Consider the following 25888-nt stretch of genomic DNA (forward strand, 5'->3'; position numbering starts at 1 on the left):
TACCTATCAAAACTTGTGTGATATAATAAAAAATACTATAAACTTACTGCCACTGGATCCTTCTGGTGAAGCTGAGCGGCTGTTACTTGTCTAAATCCACCTGGGTAGCTATTAAAAGAAACAAAGTCATTAAAATTGGGAGTAGGCTATGGTACAGTATTCTTGAAATGAACATTCTTTTATAATATGAAAACTATTTTTATTATGAAATTATACTTGTTTCTCGAAACTATGCTGTTCATCAATGTCTTAAAAATTAAGCAGTAACCTATGCTATTTGAAATGCTATTCTCTTAAGTGGTCAAATTAGCAATCATTATTTCATAAAAAGTTCCACATCTTAGAAAATTTCTTGGCTAACTATTTATATTTCTACTGGAAGTTAAAGTTATCCATCATTCATTCATTCACTCATTCAGTCAAACATTTTTATCACTGCTTGAATTAAAAAAAAAAAAAAAGCAAAGTGCCAGAATGTTTCACATTCCCTGACAAATCAGACAAAGTGAATAAGCTAGGGGTCAGGTTTGGAGAAAATAGTGGTAGACTACTTGGTTCTGAAGGCAAGTTAATACTCTAAACAAGTCGTGCTCCTGTTTCCTATTAACAGGAAGTCATATGTTGGTTCTAAGTAATAAAATATTTCATTGTGTTCAGATCAAAATTATATATAAAATGTAGATTAAAAAAAAATATTTGGGATAGTACTGGAGGCATCTTGGTAACTTGAATACCCCAGATCCAGGTCTGGAATCTAGGTTTTGCCAGTGGCTACCAGTATAATATTAGGCAACTCATTTCATCTCTTTATATATGACTTTGCTCATATAAGAAAAATGATAATATCTGCCCCATCTACCTCTCAAGATTTTTATCAGAGTCAAGTGACAGTGCTTAAGAAATTTAAAACAAAAACAACATACAGATGCAAGGTTTTATTACACTGAATGGTAATGAGTTTTGAGGAAGGGAAAAATAAAATGTAAAGGCAATAGACTCTGAAAGAAAAATGTAAGGTTACCTAAATATGATTCCTTTTATAAGTTTCTTTCAACAAGACTTGAAAACATTTTAAAGATGATTTAGAGAACCACGTTTTAGGAATAAAATTTAAGAAAGCAAATTTAGAAATTTGCTGAGAAAGATGGATAATTTTCAAACTGATGCTCTTTCATTTGCTTCATGGAATTTCAGCCTCAGAAAAAGAAATACCTGTCTAGACTTCTATTCCTGTATTCTTTCTCTCCAGGAAAAAAATACTTTATGTTTTATCACATTGTTATCTTGTATTTTCATATTTCTTTCCCAATTACCTGTAAATTTTATAAAACTTGGCTTGTATATAGAGATTTACCAACAGTAAAAATTACTAAAGATGGATGTGAATTCATTTTCGTTACATTAAATAAAGAGTTCACGAAAGTGTTTAAGTGTAGGAATGGGCAAAGGCTGGCTAATGGAAGCAAAAAAGTTATTCCAAGCATTTAAGACCTACTTGGGCAAGAGAGGAAAAGAAACAGATGGGAATATCAAAGTCTGCCTGTCTAAGATGAAGGTGCACTTGGAAATAAAAAAAAAAATAATTTTGATCAAGAATGAAAAGCCAACATTTTTAATCATATCTTGCATGATACTGAAGAAGGTATGCTTAATTAAATTTGTACATGACCTGAAACTGAGGGGTTAACTGACACATTACATGACATAATCAACATCTCAAAAGATCTTAGAAGGCCAGAGATACAATTTACATGGAGTAAACTTAAGGTACACAGTTGATTAGAATGCAACTAAAATACACAGGAAGGAGGATACATGGTTGAACAGCAGCATGTTTGAAAAAGACCTATAAGTTTTAGCTGATGGTGAACTCAATGTAGCACATAGTGATATGGCATTGAAGAAAAGTTCTACTACAATAGAAGATTGCATAACTGAAAGATGGTGGAGTCACATTATACCAGAAAACCACTAAAACACAGCCAGGTGAGTGTATTTAGTTAAGAAAGATACTGATAAGCAGTGACTGCACCCAGAGAACAGTGACCAAGGTATAATGGAGATAAGACATCTGAATGGAAGCCATAAAAAGAACTTCGAAGGAACTACAGGTGTTTAGTCTAGAGAAAAGACAGATCAGTGGGTACTTGCTGATCATTGTCTCAAAACTATCTGAAGGATGTCATGTGGAAGATATAATTTTACACTGTCCAAAAAAGGACAAAGACCATTCTGAAAGCTAGAGGAAAACAGATGATGACTCAAGAGCATTGAGATCTTTCTAAAATTTAGACCACATCAAAGGCAGAATGAATGGGCTGCCTCATAGCTAGGAGATAGCTACTATTCAGACAGGCAGACCTATAACTTGAAAGGCATGTTGTGGAGATTTTAGGCATCTTCCAAACTTGGGATTTCACTCACCATTCTTTCAACATCTCATGTGCTTTTAGAAGTTCAAGATGGTTCTGGAAACAGCAGTAAGATGAATTATAGGAAACAGAAAGAAGTGAGAAGACTAACTTAAAAATGAGAAGAATCTAGATCAGAGAGGTTATATGAAAAGCTTCCAGGAAAAACAAATATTCTCAGGTAATCATGAGTATTTGGTACAGTATTGTGGTGTTTTTGATTGAGTAAATCATACATGTGGCATGAACAAATTGGTATTTTCTTAAATTTCGAAAAAACCTTTTTCTTTTAAATAAGACCAATAATATTCTTAAAGTAATATATTCAACTGCCTATCTTCCCTAACAAAAGCATTATCTTACCCAGTATGTGAGGAGTATACTTTTTGTTCCCATTTGTTTCCAGAAAATGCAATGTGCCTTGTGTTCATTATGACAACATGATCTCCACAGTCACCTAGATTTAAAAAGAACAAAGAAAAAGAAAGATTTTATATGAAAATTCTTGACTTTAAGAAAAAGTGAGCTTGGTTTTTTATAAAGCTTATCAAAGTCAAAAAAACACATCAAAAAATATAAAGCAAGTCACAGTGCAACATCAATTGAATAGATTTATGTTTCTCTTTCACATAACATCTAAGCATGGAAAGAGTTGGCTAGACAGTTGGAAAATCAACACTGGAAGGTAAAAGAGAATTCAATAAAGATCCCAGTAACAATGACATCTTTTAAAGGCAAACTACTGTTACTCCTATTTTCTCTGCTGATTAATAACTACACTTCATTAAAATGTACTATTAATAATTACACTTCACCACTTTTAAATATCTCATACAAATTTTCCCTTAAAAATAAAAGAGAAAATGAAAACAATATGCATATAGATGAAAAATGGTTTGTTTTACCAACAGGTAAATTGGAAACAAATGTAAAACATCACAATTGATTACTCTTTTCAAATTCAGAGAAAAGAATACTAGGATCTTATGCTTAACTACTAACCCAAGGTTTTTTTCCAAACACATTTAACTAGTTAAATTTAAACCGCCACTAGCAACTATGAGTACACATATACTTGATGCAACAGATGATCTGAAAGTCAAAATATATGTTTTGGATTAATTTTCCAGTGAAAAGTACCCCTAGGCCTGTCTGTTCATCTAAAAAAAAAAAAACCTTAAAAGTCAACATGTGAGTTTTCACAAGTCACTGTACATGACAAAATCAAGTAGTCAGAAACATTTATCAAGTGCCTATTCTACTAAAAGAAAAACAAACTTCAAAAGATTCTTAAAGGTTATTTATTTGAAAAAAATCACCACTGAGGGCTTCCCTGGTGGCACAGTGGTTGAGAATCCTCCTGCCGACGCAGGGTACGCAGGTTCGTGCCCCGGTCCGGGAAGATCCCACATGCTGCGCAGCGGCTGGGCCCGTGAGCCATGGCCGCTGAGCCTGTGCCTCTGGAGCCTGTGCTCCGCAACAGGAGAGGCCACAACAGTGAGAGGCCCGCGTACCGCAAAAAAAAAAAACAAAAAACAAAGTCACCACTGAAAAAAATAAGTATAAATAAGTATAGTATCTCAAAACTGAAGATTACATTATAAGAGTCTATGCAGAGCTTGAATTTGAGTGACAGAATTTTCAGTGAGAAGTTCATAGTTTATATAAGGCAAGGGTAAAGGAAAGAGGATAAAGCAGGTGAGTTTTCTTCATTAGCGTGTAAGGGAATCCAGGGGTGGGAAGGAAAGATCTGGGAATGGGAAGCTTGCTGTTAGCTGGTTGAAAAGGAAAGTTTGACTATTTGGCAAATTAAGTGACTGAAGTTCCCAAAAGTGACCCATGGTGGGCTACTAAGGCAGTTGGGCAAATGAACCTGAAGAACAAATGAAGAGGGTGAGAAGATACCTACACAGTCCCAAATAATGCTGAAATTACGTTAGCTTTCAACCGGACGCTTACAGTTGAAGAAGCTAAGGCTTGTTAAGATTAAGTGATTTGTCAAAGCTCACACCAAGGTATTTAACTCCCTGTTCAGGCTCTTTCTGTGACACCTATTTGCAGGAAAAATGGAATCTTTAACTTTCTAATAAACCTGAATTTATTTTTTAAATGTTGTTTAAACTTTAAATATGCAAAAAGCATTTTGTGCCATTCAAAACACATTTTTACTTCAAAAAGGATCTTTCAAGGGACATTAGAAAGAATACCACAAATCAGGTGAAAATCATGTTCTTTCAGCTCTAAGGTATGAACATCTAATCTGGGAAAAATTATTCTCCCTTAATAACTTATGCCAAATCTCTACTGTATTTAATAATTCTTAGAAGCACTTCTTCACTGTCTCTAATTAAAACCAACCAGCAATTAAATCTTTTTTAACTGCACTACGTATTAAACCAAAAGCTAATATTATGATTAAAGCCTAAAATCCTGGATACAGTGCAATCATTTCTATCTAAATTTCTGTTAATCCAAATAAATAGATATATGTCATTTTAAAATTTTAATTGAAACATTTTACATTTTACAATATGCACCAAATACATATAAATTGGAACTCTACTGCCTGATCAAGAGATGGTGGAAGTTAATTAATATCTTTCAAACTTAAAAACTTTTTTTTAAAGTTAAAGTTTAGTAATAAGCAATTTTTAGAAAAAGGAATTGAGTTTATTTACAAAAATTTATCAACTTAGATTTCTGACCTTATTTGATTTCTTTTTGTAATATTAGGTGCTATATTAAATGGCCAAATAAAACTCCAACTACTTTAATCAAAGGGAAAACTCAAAGGTTTATGTCAGGGAATCTAAGGTCTCCTTCATCCAGTGCAACACTGCTTTTACATATTGGGTCTCCTTACAAGATTTTGTTTGAGAAACGTTTGAAAAATAGCTGTTCCAATTTAGTGATAAGCAACAAAGGTTGGCTTTGGCCTTTATGTTTGTTTCCAGCCTTGAAGGACAAATGTCCAAATGCCTACTTCAACAGTTGTTTTTAGCATCCCGGAAATTCTGCAGGGCTAATGTGACAGGTGATCATGTAAGTTACCACAAAATCTACCGAGTGTAAAGACATTGTGAGAGGAACAAGGTGTGTTGTTCAAATTTATGATAATATGTAAATATTCCTTCTAAAAGAGGCATGCATTCTAGATATAACCTGGAGCAAAAAGCTTCAGTGCTTTGTACAATGATATTCTAGGAGCGAGATGAAGAATAAATGTGCGATTAAGACTAAAATTTAAATGACACAGCGTTAATATTTGAAATAGACTGACACAACTGAATAGTAAGAGAAAAATACATTAGCTGCGTAACTTTAAGAAGAGCATTCTAAACTTTTTTTCTAACAAATCCTTAAAAGATTTAAATAAATAATGCAAGGCAGAATACTAGAGATTAGACTAGTGAATTGTTAGAATTGTTTGGTGTGCTATCATTCATAACATTAACCTTTAAGAACTGTGTGAAACTTTCGTTTGATTTCATTCCACGTGCACCAGAAGTATTTTAAGATGATCTAATAACTTTAGATAATGCTTAAGAAAGGTTTCCCTTTGCTTCTTTTAAATGCTCATAGGGTTCTCCTCAACTGGTTAATTTGTAGGCAGTGAAAAGAATGGAGTCCTCAAGAAGAATAAGGCACAATCCAAAAATCACCAAGTGGCCTTCCTTTTCCTGTATCAGTGAAAAGCAAACATGTTCAAAGAGCTCCCAAGTCTCCCATTCAGGAGGGCAGCTCTAATCAGAAGGAGAAGGGAGTGCCTATAAAATGGTTCAAATATTGTATACATTATGTATCTGAACATACATACAGGTCCATGGACTTTGTGAGATGCTGTGGCAAACCAACGTTCCACTTATAAGGTTATTTTTTTATGGAAACTGTGGTCTGGGTCAAGATCGAGATGATCTGGAGTTAGGAGAAGAATGCCCTCCTTTCACAAAATTTGGGAGAAGGTGGAATCAGTAGTAGCCACCTAATTCTTCTTAAAGTGTAGCACTTATCTGTCCACTGAATTAAAGTTCTGCTTCCTTACAAGCACGTCATTACTGCAAAAGTATTCCTTAAGTACTGATGAATAAGCGTGCTGCTAGAACACCAGAGGAGCTTTTGGGGCTGCCTGTCGGGCCATCCTTCCCTGGTAATGGAGAATAGCTTTTCTATGAAATTAGAAATTTACTTCTTAAAGAATGAATTGCATTTTTGTTTCACTATATTTAATATTTGGCTTTTATCAGCAAAACTTTGGACTTTTCATGTCCATAAGATGTCACTAAAATCAAAACAAACTGCACGCAATTTTCCATTTACAAATATGTTGTTTTAAGTTTTTTCTAACATATACTGGGTATGTTTCATGTGTTCATAATCACTGTAAACATGTTTATTTGAAAACTGACATACAATTTCCCAGAAAAACAATATGACAAACGATGGCCATATATACAGGAAGGGCTATAAAAGTTAATATTTAGGTGTGATAATGGCATTTGGGTTACATAGGAGAATATCTTTGTTCTTGGGCGACATATGCTTAAATATTTAGGGAGAGGTATAATGATATCTGTAATTTATTTTCAAATCATTGAGTAAAAATATGATAAAATATTAATAATTGTGTAATCTAGGTGCCTGGTATAGAGAAATTCACTGTACTACTGTTTGAACTTTTCTGAAAATGTGAAAAATTTTATAATAAAAGTTAGAAAGAAGTAAAGGACAAACAACTCAGTGGAAAAATGGGAAAAAGAAATGCATAGACCTTTTACAAAATGGGAAATGACAAAAGGCCAATAAACAAATGAAAAGATTCTCAGCTCCATGTGCAGTCAGGAAAATGCAAATTAAAATGACAAAGAAAGAGCATCTCCCATTTACCAGAGTAGTCAGTACTAAAAAGAACGACAATATCAATGTTACTGAGATGAGGAATAATGAAAACACCTGTATATAAAGACTAATTAGGTTCCCATTTTCAACCCAGTAATTCCTGTCCTACAGACAGACCTCAGAGAAACTCTTCCACATGTGCCCTGGGAAAAAGGTACAAGAATACTGATAGCAATGTTGTTTGTAACAGCAAAAAAGAGGAAAACAACCCAAATGCTGAGTGTATGGGTATTCATTTCACCACCATTATTATTAATTTTCTTTAAAATATTATCTATATTTATATACAGGCAGAGGAATACATCTCTATCTAAATATATCTTTGTATATTTCAAGTTTCAAAATAAAGTTTAAACTATGATCAACTACAAAAAATGCTGTTGACAGGTCAGGCAAGATGAAGAGTAAGAACTGATACTTGGATCTTACAGGGAAGTCCCGCCCCCAACAGGTTTTTAGCAAGAATGGGATAAGGGATTCTCAGTAAAAAAGAGATCCTTAAAACAGCCCAGGGCTTCCCTGGTGGCACAGTGGTTTAGAATCTGCCTGCCAATGCAGGGGACACGGGTTCGAGCCCTGGTCCCGGAAGATCCCACATGCCGTGGAGCAACTAAGCCCGTGCGCCACAACTATTGAGCCTGTGCTCTAGAGCCCGTGAGCCACAACTACTGAGCCCACGTGCCACAACTACTGAAGCCCACGTGCCTAGGGCCTGTGCTCCGCAGCAACAGAAGCCACCGCAATGAGAAGCTCATGCACCACAAGGAAGAGTAGCCCCCGTTCACCACAGCTAGAGAAAGCCTGCGTGCAGCAACAAAGACCCCCAACACAACCAAAAATAAATAAAAAATAAAAAAGCAGCCCAGTCAAACATCTTCAAAATTCTATCCTGACATGAAAACTGTGATTACCAATAACAGGTCTAAAATGATACTCACTCAGTTGATGGTACACAGGTTTATGCAATCCTTGAAGTTTAACTGATGCCAGGGCAGCAAGTTTGCCAGGGGGCTGCATTTTCCCATCTAAGAGATACCAAACTCGAGCAAAAGTGGCCCATTGCTTGAAAAGACAGAAGAGGAAACAAAGAAAATTCTAATTAAATGGAAACAGCTGAGTTTGCTATTATATACCATCACACGTAATCTACAGTTAACATCAATAATTATTATGAAAAAATCACTAAATAATTTTTTTGTTTTGTTCTCATTTCTATTTCTGGAAAAGGGGGATCTGTTCTCATTATTCTGCAAAGATTAACACAGTAATCTTTCCTGCTTGCTTTTCTATTAGCAATATGGATTATGCTCTTTTAAAAACATTCCAAAGATATTATTTCCCTTTACATTATAACTTATATTTTTTGTACCGCATAGAATAGAATCTGGAGGGGTGACGAAAAGCTATAAGAGCTTTCGTAAGAAAGCTATAAGAGCTTTCATAAGAAAGTAGAAGTTGTTTATGAAGGTCTTCAAAAATATTTTGAGATGGGAAGGTACATTAACATTGAAAGATGAGTGGCCAATTATGAACTAAGACTATTCAGGAGTTTAATTCCAAGGGAGAGTTTAATAGCAGAATGTAGCTGGAAAAGCATTGATGGATGATGTTGAATAAACTTAAATTTTAAAACACTGCCTTAGATAGACATCTTAGGCTGGCTCAGGACTAAACCGCTGTCTTTGCAGTGTCCATCACTGCCTTCAAACTCTAAGAAAAGCACAGGCCAGAAAGATCTTGATCATATGCTTTCTCTATGGATATACACAAGCAGCCAAACAGTGCTGGAAAAAGTACAACTAGGCTCTCTGGTTTTATCTTAAATTTAATTATCACAAATCTCAAATCAGCTTATAAAACTGCTTACCAATCTGCTGTTTTCCTGTTCTCATTTTTCTAGTCTCTACCCCATTCCCCTTTTACATCTTTTGTCAAGTTTATTTCATATATTTTGATGCCATTGTAAATGGTATTGTATTTTTAATTTAAATTTCTGATTGTTGCTAGTATATAGAAATGCACTACATTTTTGTATTTTGGTCTTGTATCCTGCAACCTTGCTAAACTCATTTATCAGTTCTAGTAACTTTTTGTAAATTCCAGTTTTTACATAGATGATCATGTCCTTTGCAAATAATGAGCTTCTAGCCCATATACTTTCCATACCTCTCTCAGCTTATGAACTAAAAAAAAAAAAAAAAAAAAAAATTCAATTCAATTGTCTACAGGACATATCTTGTTTCTTCAATAAACTGTAAGAAAAAAAGACAGGAAAAGGAACCTATTATTAAGAGAGACATAAAAAAATAGCAACTTATTGCTACTTTGGATCCTAATCCAAAGGAAGAAACCGTAAAAATATTACATATTTATATAATATACATGATATGTGTGAGAAAATTGGAAACTTGAACACATACTGGATATTTGATGATACTAAGGAATTGCTGTTAAATTTCCATTTAGCTTTGATAAATGGTAATTGGATTTTTTAAAAAATCCTTATCTTGTAAAGAACATATTGAAATATTTACTGATGAAATAATATGAGTCTGAGATTTACCTCAAATTCATAAGTAAGAGAAATAAATGAATGGGGGTACAGATTAAATGATACTGGCTGTGAGATTTTTGAAATTGGGTGATATCTACTTTTATGTATGATTAAAATTATCCATAAAAAAAAACAAACTCCTGACCTCCCTTCCCTACCAGCGACTGCCTCATTTCTTTCCTCTTCTTTGTAGCAAACTCTTGCAAAGAGTTGTCTTTAATTTGTCTCTCCTCATTCTCTCTTCAACCTACTCCACCCTGGCTTTTATCTTCCCACACCATCACCAGCACACTACTGCCTGCCAAGTTTACCATGACCTTCACATTACTAAATCCACTGGTCAATTCTAAGTCTTTGACACAGTTGATCATTCCCCTCTCCCGGGTATTCTTTCTTCACTTGATTTCCAGGACACCACCCTCTATTGCTTTGTTTTGTTTTGTTTTCCTATCATGCTAGTTCTCTCTTTCTCTTGCCTCTGAAATGTTGAAATGTTCCAGAACTGTTCTTGGTCCTCCTCTCTTTTCTTTACACATTTCCACACAGGCTTCATCCAGACCCATAACTTTAAATGCCATTTGTATGTTTATGATTCCCTAATTTACATCTCCAGCCTGGACCTCTTTCCTGAACTCTACACTTGCATTCAATTGCCCACCTGGCATATACACTACAGTGCTTCTTAAACCATATGCAGCAGAAGACTAGTTTTTCCCCAATCCACTGCAGACCAATACCTGATAGAAAAAACAAAACAAAAAACAAAACCTTTGATAAAACAATTAAAATACTGCCACAATGTCAAATTGCTACAGTTTTGTTGCGGAGCACTGGCTCCAGACGCGCAGGCTCAGCGGCCATGGCTCACGGGCCCAGCCGCTCCGCGGCATGTGGGATCTTCCCGGACCGGGGCACGAACCCGTGTCCCCTGCATCGGCAGGCGGACTCTCAACCACTGCGCCACCAGGGAAGCCCGGAATGCTCCTTTTAACACTTAAGCGAGATCATGTTACTCCCCTTATTTTGCTCAGTAAATCAAACTCTTACAATAGTCTACAATGCCCTATATGATCCAGCTTATTACCTCTCTGACCTTCCCTCCTTCTTCCCGAAGGGGGTGGGGGAAAGAAACACGACAGGGGTTGACTGAAAAGGGGAGGGTAGGAGTACCAAGAAAACGACAGCAAGTGGTGGTCAGAATCACCACCCTTTGTGCTTCACCGAAGCATCTCCTGGCCCAAGGACCCGGCTTCCCATCCTACTCAGCTTCACTAAATCCGACCTCCTTCTGTCAGCGTAATGAATGCCATCGAGCTACAAGAGTCCGATCTCACCTGGGGCGCCCTAGAAAAACTCGACATGTTTCCCCAGTAGCAGGACAGTCCTTTTTCCAGGATCCAAGACCTGTCCCGCAGCATCAAGGGCCCGGCGGGAAACGCATGCAGCCGAACATGTCAGATCCTAGACAAGCCAGCACTCGTCTGCTTCTCTGCTTTTCCTGCATCTCCTCCAATCTTGCCACCGTAGCAGTTTCGTCATGAAGCGAGGAAATGATCTAGTTATTGAGAAAATAACCCCCGAAAGTAACTCGCTTGCTGGAAAAGCTGCGGAAAACCAATAGAGGGCGCACAGTTTCCAGCCGACCTAAGTAGAAGGAACCGGAAGTGCGTCAGTAGCGCGGGCTTGTTTGGATGTGGAAGCAGAGACCTGAAACGGGGCCTCAGCCCTGAGAGATGGATCGGTACCTACTCCTAGTGATCTGGGAGGAAGAAAAAGTCCCGTCGGCGGCGGGTGCGGTGGCGGAGCATGGGCCAGGGGCTTCGTCCTCTGAGGGTACCGAGAAACAGCCAGGTAAGCGCTGGTCTGAGAAAGAGCGGGAACGGCTTGCAGGGAGGAGAAAAAAATTGTGATCAAGTTCTGCTGGAGTGACCTGTGTGGAGTTGTCCCAGGAAGCTGTGAATTTATCTGGAGTCGACCTGGTAAGGGCTGATAAAAATATTTCCTCCGTAGAAAAAATAGGGACAAAATTGTGGATGTAAGATTCCAGCGCTCATAAGTTTTCGACACAGTAAATATTTAACTGTATAAATTCCCTACGCCTTGGAAATGGAATTTCTGTTCTTTGGACATATATGCATTCAATAGGTAGTTCTGCCTCCTGTGTTCCAAATGCAGGTAATACAGAAAGGAACAAGATGGAAAAGGATCTTACTCTCCTAGAGTTTACATCCTAACGGGAGGAGACGTTCCACACATAAACTAAGTTAAAAAACAAATTATAGGGCTTCCCTGGTGGCGCAGTGGTTGGGGGTCCGCCTGCCGATGCAGGGGACGCGGGTTCGTGCCCCGGTGCAGGAGGGTCCCGCATGCCGCGGAGCGGCTGGGCCCGTAGGCCATGGCCGCTGGGCCTGCGAGTCCGGAGCCTGTGCTCCGCGGCGGGAGTAGGCCGCAGCGGTAAGAGGCCCGCGTACCGCAAAAAAACAAACAAAACAAATTATAAATTTAAGACAATTACGACCGTTTGAGAATTCACAGCTTTTTGGTGCTCCTGTCTAGAATCTGTATTGCATTTTATTTAGCTTGTTTTGATAAAGCGGCGCTTTGAGGAGGAAGTGTATGGGGTTGTGTACAGAGTATTGTAACAGGATTTTCCTTCTCCGTTTAAAATTATTCTTTTGGGGGAATTTTGGATTTGTGTTAACTGGCAGGCATGTGCAAACCGGGAGCTTTACCTATTTTCTCTGCTTGCTTTAGATTTATTATATCAAAACTTGAACAGAGTGTAGTTCTTTTTTTGTACAATATAGTGTATTTGAGAATGTCTGATGGTGAAACTGGAATAGGTCTACATTGTGTAACTCTTGAACCCAGTTGACTTAGTTTGTTTTTTTCTTTTTCAGACTTAAGAGCAGCAAATGTTTATCACCTCCTGAAAAGAAGCATTAATGCTTCAATTAATCCAGAAGATAGTACCTTCCCTGGTAAGTAAAACATAAACCCCTCTTTTCACTGGCACAGCATTTGCATTGGAAATAAATTTAATTAATCTCGTCACATGGGAGTCCAATTAACACTTGTTGACTGTGTACAAGTCACTGGGATAGGGAAGCAATGAAAGAAATACAAAATGGAAAAGACGCTATCCCTCTCTTCCTGATGCTTGGATGTCATAAAGTTGTTATGAAAATTACTTTAGGGTCTCAGTTTGAGTTTTGTTCCCTTTATGAGATTTTCTTGCCCATCTTCAGCTCCATATAAGATAGAGTAATGTGGCATTATAAGGAGGATTTGTGGTTTTGTCGTGAGTACAAATACATCATTAATCTTATACCCATTTCCTTACCTTTTATTTTTCCATCTTTACCTCTTACTGATTCTTTTAAAAGCACTTCATAATTGTTAAACTCAGTAATCTTTTCTCCATTCTTATCTGCTTTAACTTTTTCGAAAGTAAAATACTCTTTACTTTGTAAAAATCTTTTCTCCTTTGGTTTCTATTGGCATTATACAGATCCATGTATTTACATCTTTGTTAGTTATCCTCTTTTTTTCTTCGTTTTCTTGGCCTCTATCTGAGAGTGTCTTTCAGAGGCTCAGAAAAAAGGAGATATCAAAACAGGTCTGAAAGCTGAAGGAAGTTTCTGGAGTTGTCAGGGAGAGTGTGCTTGTTTTGATACCTTTATAGTTCTCATGACTGTACAATCTGTTCCTTTCTCTTTCATCAGAGAACCTGTCTCTTGGGTTTCAACTGTCACCTTTGGGGAATTATTTCTAATATCTATATGCTACCTTAGCCAGTTTGCCAAGTGCTGGTAATACTCATTAATTTTTCAAGTTGGTATAATTTAAGTCAGTACTAGTATTGCAAGAAAGATTTTGATGGACTATGACATGTTCAATTAAGAACATGTGATTAGTTGCCTGTAAGATTGCAAAGTGAAAATATTTTGTAAAAGTTGGATACATGTGTCTGGAACTCCAAAGGAGAGTGAAGCTGGAGAAACAGATTATAGAATCATCAACATATAGATGTCAGTTCAAGCCATGAGAAAGGATGGGATTGTTTTGGATAGTGAGAATAGCAGAAAATCTTGAAATGAATCCCAGTATTTAAAGGAGCTGAACACCAGTTTTTAAAGGAATGAGAAGGAGCAGTGAGAAAGATAGGTTCCACAGAAAGCAAGTGTTTTCAGGAGAAAGTAGTCAAATGTGTCATTTTCGATTCCTTTCTTAGTCTTACGTTGAGAGGTCAAGTACCAACAGGACTAAAAACTGTTAAATTCAGAAACACATTAGTCATTGGTGACTTTGGTAAGTGTAGTTTCAGTGGCATGTTGGAGACAGAAGAACAGATTAAATTGGATTAGAAGGGGAATAGAAAAGGTAAACAGGAAATAGAGACAGTCAAGTGTAGATAGTGCTTTTAGAAAGTTTATCTTCCTGAAGAGTAAAGAAAGAGATATAGTAGTAACTGGAAAAGGGTGGTGAATTTAAAAGTGATTAAAAAAAATAATTTGAAAAATACTTGTGCATATTTAAATGCCAATGGGAAGGAAATGACAGAGAAGGAAAGATTGAAGATGCAGGGAAGTCAGTGGCCTGGGGTCCCAGCAGAAGTCTGAGGGATAACCTTGATCAGAAGGGTAGTGCCTCTTACATGTAACAGGGAAGAATGAGGAAAGACCTAATGGGAATGCAGGAAGGGCAATATGTTTGCTGACAGGATGTTATGGGAGTTATAATGGCTTCTGTTTTCTTTATTTTTTTATTTTTTAAATAAATTTATTTATTTTTGGCTATGTTGGGTCTTCGTTGCTGTGCATGCGCTTTCTCTAGTTGCGGTGAGCAGGGGCTACTCTGTTGTCGTGCGCGGGCTTCTCATTGCAGTGGCTTCTCTTGTTGCAGAGCGCGGGCTCTAGGCCCGTAGGCTTCAGTAGTTGCAGCACGTGGGCTCAGTGGTTGCAGCACAGGGGCCCTAGAGTTCGCGGGCTTCAGTGCTTATGGCACGTGGGCTCAGTAGCTGTGGCTCGTGGGCTCTAGAGTGCAGGCTCAGTAGTTGTGGTGCATGGACTTAGTTGCTCTGCGGCATGTGGGAACTTCCCAGACCAGGGCTCGAACCTGTGTCCCCTGCATTGACAGGCGTATTCTTAACCACTGCACCAGCAGGAAAGCCCGGCTTCTATTTTCTTAAGGAAGTAGGAGGTAAAGTCTTCTGAGATTTTGGCAGTAACTGGTAATAGGCACTTAGCATCATTCTTGGCTTCCACGAGTTCGACTCAGTTATCACATTTCTCCTTGTCCCTCCTTTGAATACAATTTCTGTAGCTCTAAATTCTTCATTGCTCTTTTGATTCACACCCCGGGGTGACCCTGAATTTTGTATCTTCATGTAATATTCCAGCCTCCAAGAAGAGCATCTTCTTTATCTCTAGGCTGAAGTTACTCTTTAACTCCTCTCTCTTTGGCAAGGCTGAACCAAACCTTCATGGTCTTTGAGGAGGGAACCATTTCCTTAAAATGACTTGCACGGTATTGTATTACTCAAGAGTAATCGAGAGGGTGTAGTTTTCAACATCTTTAGAGTAGATTTTAGTGTTTGACATGATGATTAATATAATGATGTAGATTTTGAATTGTGATGAACTAAAGCAGAGTATCCATAGCGAGTGAATAATTTTGCTCTTTAGGCAGCTTGTCCTGTTTGAATTTTTAGCAGAGATTTTTAAAGATCCATATTTTTTATATATATATATATATATATATATATATTAAAATTACATAACTCTCTAAGTATATATGCTATAACATCTGCTTATTTGTGGTATGCCTTTCTTCTAATAAGTATGATTTTGTTTTCAAGGCTGTTTGGTAGGCGGTATACCAGGTTCCAGGAAGTGGTTCTTTGCAGTGCAGGCAATATGTGGATTTTATCAGGTAATATAAATAAGAAAATAGTCACTAGTGAATGTCTTTGTTAATATAAATAATTCCATGAACCCATTATTTAATGCAATCTTTTGCTATATTAGTTTTGTAGTTCTGACTGGGAAGAGATACATTTTGGTGTGGAAAAAGATGAAATTGAAGATGTTCTTCAAAGAAATATCGAAGAATGTTTGAGTGCTGTTGAGTGTTTTGAGGAAGAAGATAGTAATAGCAGGGAATCATTATCCTTGGCTGAGTATGCTTATGTACTTTCTATCGTGTCTTTAAAATATTTGACATTAGATAGTATTTTAGCCGTGAGAGTGAAGATTTGATATGTTAGCAGCTATAGTGAGGGAATTTTACATAATTCAAATTTTTAAGTCTTTGTTTTGGAAGACAGGCAATTTGGGCCTTTTATTTGAATAAAATTCTTTAAAATGCACAAGCTGGTATCTGAATATGTTTAGCTTCTTAAGCTTGCATAATTGCAGGAATCATAAAAATTGATATTTTTATTAATATGTCACTTTCTTGAAGCAAACTTCTGCCTGATGTTATATTTCAAGAGCTTGAATAGAAACTTTATTTAAGGTTAATAACTGGCATTCAAACCACAGTATCATTTTCATTTTGCTGTTTGAGACTGAAATATATGATTTCTTCAATTTATATGTATCTTCAGCATTTCAGGCACCTTTAAAATCCATAGTTTCTGAGGTGTATGTAGATGATTGAATTCACTTTTAGGTTTTTTGAATTGTGGTACAGTATATAAGATGATCCAGGTGATGTGAGTTTTGATAATTTTTTTTCTTCATGAAATATACCATCTCTGAACCATAATTCATTCTTGTCATTTCAGTCTTCTGTAATACTTCATTACAAAAAACTCCTTTGTTTATTTTAATATTCAAATATTATACTTCTATAAATTGCTGCAGATTTTCAAATTGTGTTTTCCTGTTTTCAAATCATATTTGTTTATACTGATTAATGAAGGGAGACATTGTAGAACCATAGAAAGGGCATTGTAACAGAGGCTAATAGAAGTGGTCTCTAATTATATAATCTTGGGCCAGTCACTTAACTTCTCTGATGCTTTATTTTCTCATCTGTAAAGTGTTGAGATCCTTTTAGATGATTTCTAAGATGCCTTCCAGCCTTAGGGCTCTTACCATTCCATATGTTTTCTCACCACTATTAGAAGATGACAAGTATAAAAGTGATTATTTCTAGTAAGTGACCTAATAATTATTTCCACAAGAGGGAGCTTGAAAACTATACTTTACCGTAAGACGCCTTAAGTTTTTTAGACAATGGTGAGTTTGTAATAAAGGATTTAAATACCTTTATGTTATATAATAAACCATCTTGAGAAAAAAAATTCATCATATTGGTAAAATGAATAGATTTTAAAGAATTGGAGGAGAGTATCGTATTTTCCTGTCAGGGCTGTTATGTGCCATTTAGAGAAAAGCAGTAGCCTTCTTTATTAAATACTTAGTAATACCTTACTTTTAAGGTTCAGAAAAATGGTCTATTAGTTATGATTTATATTTAATATACTAGATATAATTTAGGGAGGGCTTTTTCCCCCTTTTTTGTTAATGCTGTTTGTTTGTTTTGGGGGTGTGGCTAAGAACTTGGACTCAGGGTAATCCTAGCTTCCACAGCTACAGCTTATGTGGACTTTAGGTGAATTATTTAAAGTGAGGATAAAAATAGTATTATAGTAGTGCCTCATGGGATTGTCATGAGGATCAAATGAGATAATGCTGAATGCTAAGTATTTAATAGTGTATGGCACATAGATCCATTTAATTAATATTACCTATTATGATTATATGTAATGTGTGTATATATATTTTTTCCTAACCTACTGTTTTATTTTAGCCTATATGAAGAATCTGCAGAAAATTTGCATCAGTTATCAGACAAACTTCCTGCTCCTGGTAATATTTTATGACTACTTTCAATAATTTGTACCTTATCTTACACTTTCTGTGAATGAGTGATAACTTCATTCTTTATGCTCGTGTTCTCACTTCTAACTTTGAAATGAAAAATGAAAAATAATTTTCTATATGAAGTTGTTAAAAAACATACTCTACTACTTTAATAAAGTACCTTGTTGAGACATCACAATTTTCTTAATTGTTTTCATTTACTTAGACAAAAATTAGAACTTAAGAAATTACTCATCTGTTTCCTTCTTCAGTTATTACTGAAGAAGCAGCTTTGCACTGTATATACCATTGTTTTCCACAATGTTCTGTAGAACTCTACTCCCATGAGCAAATCCTGGAAAAAGAAGTTCTTTAACCTAGATCATTTGGATAACATACTTTTATGGTGTGAAGTCACTATACATATTATCAAATAGAAAGTCATGCAGTAAAAGAAGCCCTTGACTCAGCATTTTTTTACACAATCCATTTTTTTCCTATAATAGAAAGCATATTTTATGAAATACTGCATCATACTATTCTTAAAACTGTATTTTGTCTTAAATTAATCTTCCTTTGTGTGAATCAAGTAGCTGATTCATCTAAAGCTTGGTACGCTTTGGCATCCACAAATACTTTTGAATACTTTTCTGAATATTTTCATTATTGGAGGTCATTTATTAGGCAGATAGTTGTTGCGTCTGTTATATGTCAGGCGTTGTACTAGGAGCTGAGTATACAATGATGAGTAAAGCATATGTGATTATCATAAAGGACTTTATAGCTCACAGTCTAATCCTTATCTTCAAGATTATATTTTCGTATAAAAGATCCTATATGGAAGATAACTGAATACATTGATAAACAAACATGTCAGATTTTTATATGAATTTCAAAATATGGAATGTACAGTTGCTATTTTGGCAAATTGGAATACTTTCATTATCAAACTTTTATTTGCTTTCTGTTTCATTTTGATTTTTCTGGTCCTTCAGTAAAATTTATCATTTTATAAAATTTAAAGTTTCATGAAGTTAACCTTCTTTCTCAGGAACCAATGATGTTGTCAGTATAATTGAGTTTTCTGAGTGCTTTATTGTTCTATAAAAAGAGAAATAATTTATTTGAACATTACAGTTTTATACTAATTCATTCCCTTTTGTATAACAAAAGTATAGAAGAACATAATGAATTGCACAGGTTTTTTTCCCTCTGTTCAGTACAACAATAGCATTGATGATCTCAAGAGCAATGTATAATTAACCACTGGCACATAATTGGCAAGTAATTATGATATAGTTCATTGTTTTTCTGGCATATGCTAGCTATTTCAAGGTAACATGGCTTTAAATCAAATGTGAACATTTAAAACTTTTGAACTCCTGAAGATGTATATTGTTTTGAAGAATTTCAGAAATTAAAGTTAAAATCCTTCTTCATCTTCTAAATAAACATAAAATTCAGTTAGTTGTTCAAGGTACTGTTTTGAGACATTTCAGATCTAACATCTTTAAAAAATTATAGTTAATCAACTGTGCTCCTATATAAAATAAAAATGTTCTTAAAAAATTACAAAAATGCCTTTATCTCTTTCTAGGTAGAGCAATGATAGATATAATACTGTTGCCTTCTGACAAAGATCCGCCTAAATTGAGAGACTGTTTGCCTACTGTAGGAGCATTAAAACATTTGAAGGAATGGTATTCAGCAAAAATTACCATAGCAGGAAATCATTGTGAAACGTAAGCTTCTTTGTTCACATTTGACTACTATCTGTGTTGTCCGCTTTTACAATTAACTTGCTACCCTGTTTTTAATAGACCCAGCCTTTGAAGATTTTTTAAAATGTGACAAGATAGTTTTATGTCATACTGTGATTAGAGATTTATCTGTTGAGATGAACCTACATTTTTCTTATTTCATACTTTATATTTCTGAGAAGTTTTAAGTTTTTAGTAACTGTTATTGATGCTTTCTTACAGCTATTATTGAGCATTAGTTCTCTAAACACATTGTGTGTTTTTAAATAGGTTTGTCTTGTCCAGTGAACACCGTGATAAATACCACGGATACATGGATACACCAGATTTATAATGTCATATTTGTTTTTTGTTTTATGTGCAATGTAGAAATAAATATATACTGTTGTGTTTTATGACATTTTAGTAAGGATCAACTGTGTATTACAGTTTTGATCCTTAAATGAGTGTTGGATTTGTTAACTTCATGATTTTCTTCACTCAGCAGTTGTTTATTGAGCACTATCTTTATGCCAAGCACGGCAATATTTACTGATAATAAGAAAGTGAGATTTGATCTTTTTCATTGAAATACAGGGAGGAACAGGAATGCAAATAGTCATGATAGTCTGTGATAAGTGCTGTTATGAAATTCCATACAGAACTGTGTGGGAACAATTGAGGAGAGCAGTTCTCCTTTTGAAGATAAGAATTCATTCAATCTGTGTATATGTGTGTACATATGTGTATATTTGACGTTAAAACTAATAAATAATAATAGGAAAATCTGTTCATCTGTAGTATTAAGGGTAATTACTCATAATTCAAGGGGATGTTGAGATTAAATGAACACATGATAGCAACTTCTTCAGAGACTGACTTAATGAATGTTCTATAATATTAGTAGATAAAAGCAGCAATATAAACTTTGCATTTTTGCCTGTTTGGCTTGTAGCTAACTACAACCATTAAATCTAAGTCAAATTTAAAACCCTATATTTAATTATCATAAACTTTTATTTATAGAAGTTGTCAGAAAATTGCCGAATACCTTTCTGCTAATATTGTATCTTTACAAGATCTCATAAATGCTATTGATTCAAAAGAGTTATGGAGGGGAAAGATTCAGATATGGGAAAGGAAGGTAAGTGGATTTCTGTTATCACAGTTTGCAAAGCAGGCCTTTCGACCTTATTTACAACACAGATAGTTTAAATGAATCCTAATGAAAAGGTACCATATGAAGATGTTCTAGAAAAGCACTATCTAAATAGAACTTTCTTCATTAATGGAAATGTTCCAAATTTATCCTTATACAGTAGTCCACTGACTTCATGTTGCTACTAGCACTTTATACTTGACTACTTCCAACACAGAACTGAATCTTTTACTATATTTTACTTTAATTAATTTAAATTTAAATAGTGACTGTGATTGTTTTGGGCACTGCAGTTCTAGAATGTAACATTCTTTTAAAGCAGAATTTAACATTAGTTGAGTTCATGTTTATCCAAGCTGCTTTAGTTCATTGCATATGTAAACTGGAAAACTGCTTAGAACATGTTTTCTTACCTATGATACCACCTTAAGTGATCAGTGCTTTCTGCTAACCAGCTGATTTTGAACAATTTTTTTTTTAACCTTACTAGACCCCAGATTTCTCAACTATAAGATGAGAATATTAGATTAGTGGAACCCCGCTAATGTTAAATTTCTATGAGGCTCCAATTCTATTTTGCGATCCCTTACTGTGAATGAATATGTTTGGTGGTTTTTATAAGCTGTGTCCATGTTGAAATCAGTGTTCCTGGTATTTTATGTGTTTCTGTCTATAGGCAAAACTAAAAGAAAATTTCTTAATGTTTGTTTAGTATGGGAGCACGAGTAGATCGTTGTGTTCCTATAAAGATTTATTGTACTAATTACTAGACTATTTTTTCCTTTTCAATTCACTCTTAATTATAGTTGAATAAAACTTCTAATAAGACAACAGGAATTAACGTGGCTGGGCCCTTCTTGTTGATTTGCACGCCAGCTCTTCTTTATCTCGGGGAGGTTAAATCTGCAGATAAATCTTCTTTGGAAGTGGTTTTAGTGTAAACAAGTCATATAGCCTACAAGAAGAATGCAGGATACAATTAGCTAGGAGAATTACTTTTGTATACATTTTTTGAAATTGCATGTTTACATACAGACAGATAATGGCAGGGTTCTGTGATTCTTTTATTCTTTTATGGATAAGAAATTAAGTGTCTATATCTCCCCAGGCTGCATTTAAAACTTGAAATCACTTTTTTTGGTGGAGAATAGCTTTTAGCCTAGGGGCATTATAGTGATTAAGGACATAGATTCTAGAGTTAGATTGCCTGCTTTCAAATCCTAATTCTGTTTCTTGCTAGTTTTGTGTGAAATGTTAGATAATATTTAGGCTCTTGGTGCCACAGTTATCTTTATCTGTAAGATAGGTGTAATAGTAGTTCCTAACTCAGATTTTTATGAGGTTTAAATTATTTAAAGCACAAAGTAACCATTCAGTAAGTGTTACCTATCATTGTCATTACCGTTACTGTTAGTACCCCTATTATTACTACTTCTGCAGGAATTGATCTTTTTATCAACAACTTATATTGAAAGCAAACTATGTGTGAGGCACTAAGGATCTAGTGGTGAATGAGACAAGCAAGTTCTATTTTTGCAGAACTTAAGACAGTAGGAAGCAGGTACTGAACAACTATATGGAAAGGGGTTTGCTTTGTTCTCTGGTTGCGGAGAATGTGCTTAGTATCCTCTTGTGGGCTAGTGAAAGGCCAAGGAGAGCTTTTCATGAAAAATTTATGTGAAAGTTGAAATACGAATGATATGTACATAAATGGAAGAACTGCATTTTGAACTGAGGATCAAAAATAAATTTACATATGGTTTTCCTCTCAACTTTTATATTGCGATAAGATGTATTAATCTTTGTAACTTAATTCATGACGCCTGTAACTGTGTTCTCTTCGTTTCTTTTCAGTTTGGATGCGAAATTAGTTTTCCTGAATTTTGTTTAAAGGGAGTCACACCTAAGAATTTTAGTACGTCTAATTTAAAAACTTGCTTTCTTGACAAAAAGATAATACCATCAAAAGATAAGAGTATTTTGCCAAAGGTAATCTATGTTTAATTGTTTTTGCCATCATCTATTCATGAATATTTGATAAGATATGTTTGAATCTTCAATTAACATTACTAATATACGTGCTTAAGTGTGCTCGCTTGCATAACTTTTACTATAATTATAATTAAGTGCTTAGATTATACTGTATTATCAGTGTTGAATGTTGGCAAAACTATCATTGTTTTAAATTGTTTTCAAAATGGAACGATCCTAACTTTAGATCAGTATAGGCCTGAAACCACTTTTTTTTTTTGCGGTATGCGGGCCTCTCACTGTCGTGGCCTCTCCCGTTGCGGAGCACAGGCTCCGGACGCGCAGGCTCAGCGGCCATGGCTCACGGGCCCAGCCGCTCCGCGGCATGTGGGATCTTCCCGGACCGGGGCACGAACCCGTGTCCCCTGCATCGGCAGGCGGACTCTCAACCACTACGCCACCAGGGAAGGACCTGAAACCACTTTTGATTTGAACTTTACCATGTGACCTTTCTAAGACTCAGTTTGAAGGGAGTATGATACAGTGGAAAGAGAACAGGCTTTGATGTTAGGTAGACCTGGGTTTGAAACCTGACTTTGTCACCTATGAGGTATTGTCACCTTGGGTAGATTGATTAATTCATTTATGAAATGGAGATAGTAATAAACACTTATCTTACAAAATTATGAGGGTTAAATGAAGTAAGAGATTAGCATCTGATATAGTACCTGACATTTGCTTCATTTACAGTTTAAGAGGTATTGATTCTTGTCCCATGTCTCCATAGATTTATTCTTAAAATGCAAGTAATTATAAAGTATAATAATTAAAAGGGGTTTGTTTCGCTTTTTTTTTTTCACATTGGACAAATAATATAAGAAGAAGTATTTATATAGAAGCACTTTAGAAATTCACTTTGAAGGATGCATTTCAAGAATGCGCAAAACATAGTGGTCATAAAGTTGCAAGGATGTCAGATTGATGGGTAATATTTTCTGATCAAAGGGTGGTACAAAGACATATTTCTGATGTTGACACATTTCCCAATAGTTCAGAGTTACTTACTTTAAGTAACTTACCATGACCATCTTTCACAGGAATATTAAATTCTTTTCTAAAGATTATAATCATAAGATTGATGACCTCAACTTTTCTTCTTTGGTAGTACACCATTCGAGTATGAATAATGTGTCTGATTTTTGCTGCTATTGAGAGAAATTTAGGGTTCAACGTCTTAAATAAATGTAAGCCTCTCTCTCTATGCATAAACAAATACATGCATACATATATATAAATACACACTAGGTGTGTTGTGTATTTATGTGTACATACACATACATACACATAATCATATATGATGAAATTACTCAGCTTTCTGCAAGTTTAAAACTTTGTGTGTTTGAAGATGTGTTTGCTTTTCTTTGCCCTTCTTGTGAAGCACTCTAGCCCCAACTCTTGAATTACCTTCTTCACTAGCTCACTCTTAGTTTAGTTTTAGACTCTATCCAAAGAAATACTGAATTTTATTTCTCTGAGTGGAGCTTTCTTTGTTAATGTGTATTCTTGTTTTACTAGTTCTCTCTTTAATTACTTTAGTATTTCCTCCAAGGACTTTGTTTTGTTTTTTGTTTTTTTTTTTATCTCAGCATACCAAAGTTCATCCTGGAGTGTCTTTTCTTTCTCTTTCTCAGTTTCGCAGACCCTCTTCAACATCCTAGCCTCCTGGCTTATCTGTCTGTCTTCTTAGAGATAAACAGGAAAAGTTGAGAACTCTTGTCCTTTGTTGCTTGCCTCTTTCTATACTCATTTTCCTCCTGTTAAAACTCTTTCCAGTTAGTAAGAAATCTCCGTATCTCTCCACTCGGAAAGGTAGAATTGATATGGAAGAAATTCTTATCTTTGATAGAGAATTAAGTGTTTGCCTTGCATAATATGTAAATACGTGCTTTTTAAGACCCATTTTAAAGATTTAAACCCTGAACACTAATTTGTTCACTTTCATTTTACTTATAGTATTTAAAGTCTTATATAATTTTAATTTCTTTTTTAGGTTTTTCATTATTATGGCCCTGCTTTAGAATTTGTGCAGATGATAAAATTATCAGACCTACCTTCCTGCTATATGTCAGACATTGAATTTGAGTTGTATCCTTTTCATTTACATGTTCATTATAGATCACAATTTTTCTGTGTCAAGTAAGACTGTTTCCTGGTACCACCACATTTAAATATTTGCCCATACTTTTGTTGTTGTTTTTCTTTTTTATAATATCAGTATACTTTTCATTGCCGTTGCTTTAAGAGAAATTCTACAACTTGCAAAAAAAGAATACTGCTTCAGGCACGATATTTATGCCTCTAGAATAGGCAGAAGACTTCCTGAAATTATTACTCATTGCTTATGGGGTAGGTAAGAGGGAGAAATGTTAGGGATCTGTGAAAAAAAAACAAAATAATTTATGTACTATTGGAATGTTCAGATGTTTCTCTTGCCATTGGCAGGATAGATACAAGTGCCAGTCCACTGTATCTTTTTAAATACTTAAGTAAATAAGAATGCTATCACATATGTCTGTAAATATCCAACATATTTTAAACTCTTTTTTAAGAAAATATATCTAAGAAGTTTTAGGAACAGATCTAAGAACAATATTTTATATAAAAAGAATTTGTTGTTGGCCAGAAATGAAACCCTAGTACAGTGTTCTTGAATTTTTATTCAGAAGCTCCAGTTTGTACAAATCTCTGGTTCTAATAGTTTAGAGTAATGCTATTTATAGTATCACTATTTCTTGATGTATTTTCAGAATCAGGAAAATTATTGTCCTTGGAAAGGAGTAATTGTGAGTTCCCACAGATAAAAATTTTGATCAGTGAATTTAAGCACCTTGTGAATTGGAGAATCAAACTTATTTTAGGGAGTTGAATTATTTGACAATTACCATTTCATCATTTCTTTAACTCCTTAGTGCAGAGGACTGACAAAAAACAATACCAAACAGAATTCCAAGTTGCTGTTGGAGCAGATTTCTTCCCTGTGTGGCAAGGTATAGAGGATGTTTTTTTGTTTTTGTTGTGTTTTTAACTTAACATTTACAGATGTGTGAGAAAAGGGAATGTATTTTTTTAAATCTGTTTCTGTGTGATGATTTAGTTTCTTTAACTTAACATAAGGTTTTGGTCCTAATTCATGTTAAGATACTTTGGACTTTTCATAATAACCCCAAAGTCTTCTGCAGACATGAAGTGATTTTTTTTTTTTACAAGAGCTTTTCAAAAATAAG

General features: G+C 35.1%; 2 protein-coding genes across 2 annotated transcripts in view; one reads left to right on the top strand and one right to left on the bottom strand.

Annotated features, from left to right (window-relative positions):
- Positions 1 to 11258, bottom strand: part of MRPL13 (mitochondrial ribosomal protein L13) — a 35186-nt gene extending 23928 nt beyond the window's left edge. Inside the window, exons 1-4 of the mRNA XM_065895532.1 lie at positions 11196 to 11258; positions 8246 to 8369; positions 2775 to 2868; positions 48 to 108 (exon numbers count right to left, since the gene is read on the bottom strand). Of these exons, the coding sequence (XP_065751604.1) occupies positions 48 to 108; positions 2775 to 2868; positions 8246 to 8369; positions 11196 to 11222 (306 nt within the window). The 5' untranslated portion in view covers positions 11223 to 11258. The remainder of the gene's footprint in view (positions 1 to 47; positions 109 to 2774; positions 2869 to 8245; positions 8370 to 11195) is intronic.
- A 336-nt stretch (positions 11259 to 11594) lies between these two features.
- MTBP (MDM2 binding protein) overlaps positions 11595 to 25888 on the top strand; it is a 72195-nt gene continuing 57901 nt past the window's right edge. The window contains exons 1-10 of the mRNA XM_065895465.1: positions 11595 to 11712; positions 12762 to 12842; positions 15722 to 15795; positions 15891 to 16042; positions 17683 to 17741; positions 19333 to 19477; positions 20501 to 20618; positions 22488 to 22622; positions 24655 to 24749; positions 25579 to 25651. Of these exons, the coding sequence (XP_065751537.1) occupies positions 11595 to 11712; positions 12762 to 12842; positions 15722 to 15795; positions 15891 to 16042; positions 17683 to 17741; positions 19333 to 19477; positions 20501 to 20618; positions 22488 to 22622; positions 24655 to 24749; positions 25579 to 25651 (1050 nt within the window). The remainder of the gene's footprint in view (positions 11713 to 12761; positions 12843 to 15721; positions 15796 to 15890; positions 16043 to 17682; positions 17742 to 19332; positions 19478 to 20500; positions 20619 to 22487; positions 22623 to 24654; positions 24750 to 25578; positions 25652 to 25888) is intronic.

This window comes from Phocoena phocoena, chromosome 17 (genome assembly GCF_963924675.1).
Source record: "Phocoena phocoena chromosome 17, mPhoPho1.1, whole genome shotgun sequence".
NCBI classification, from domain to species: domain Eukaryota; kingdom Metazoa; phylum Chordata; class Mammalia; order Artiodactyla; family Phocoenidae; genus Phocoena; species Phocoena phocoena.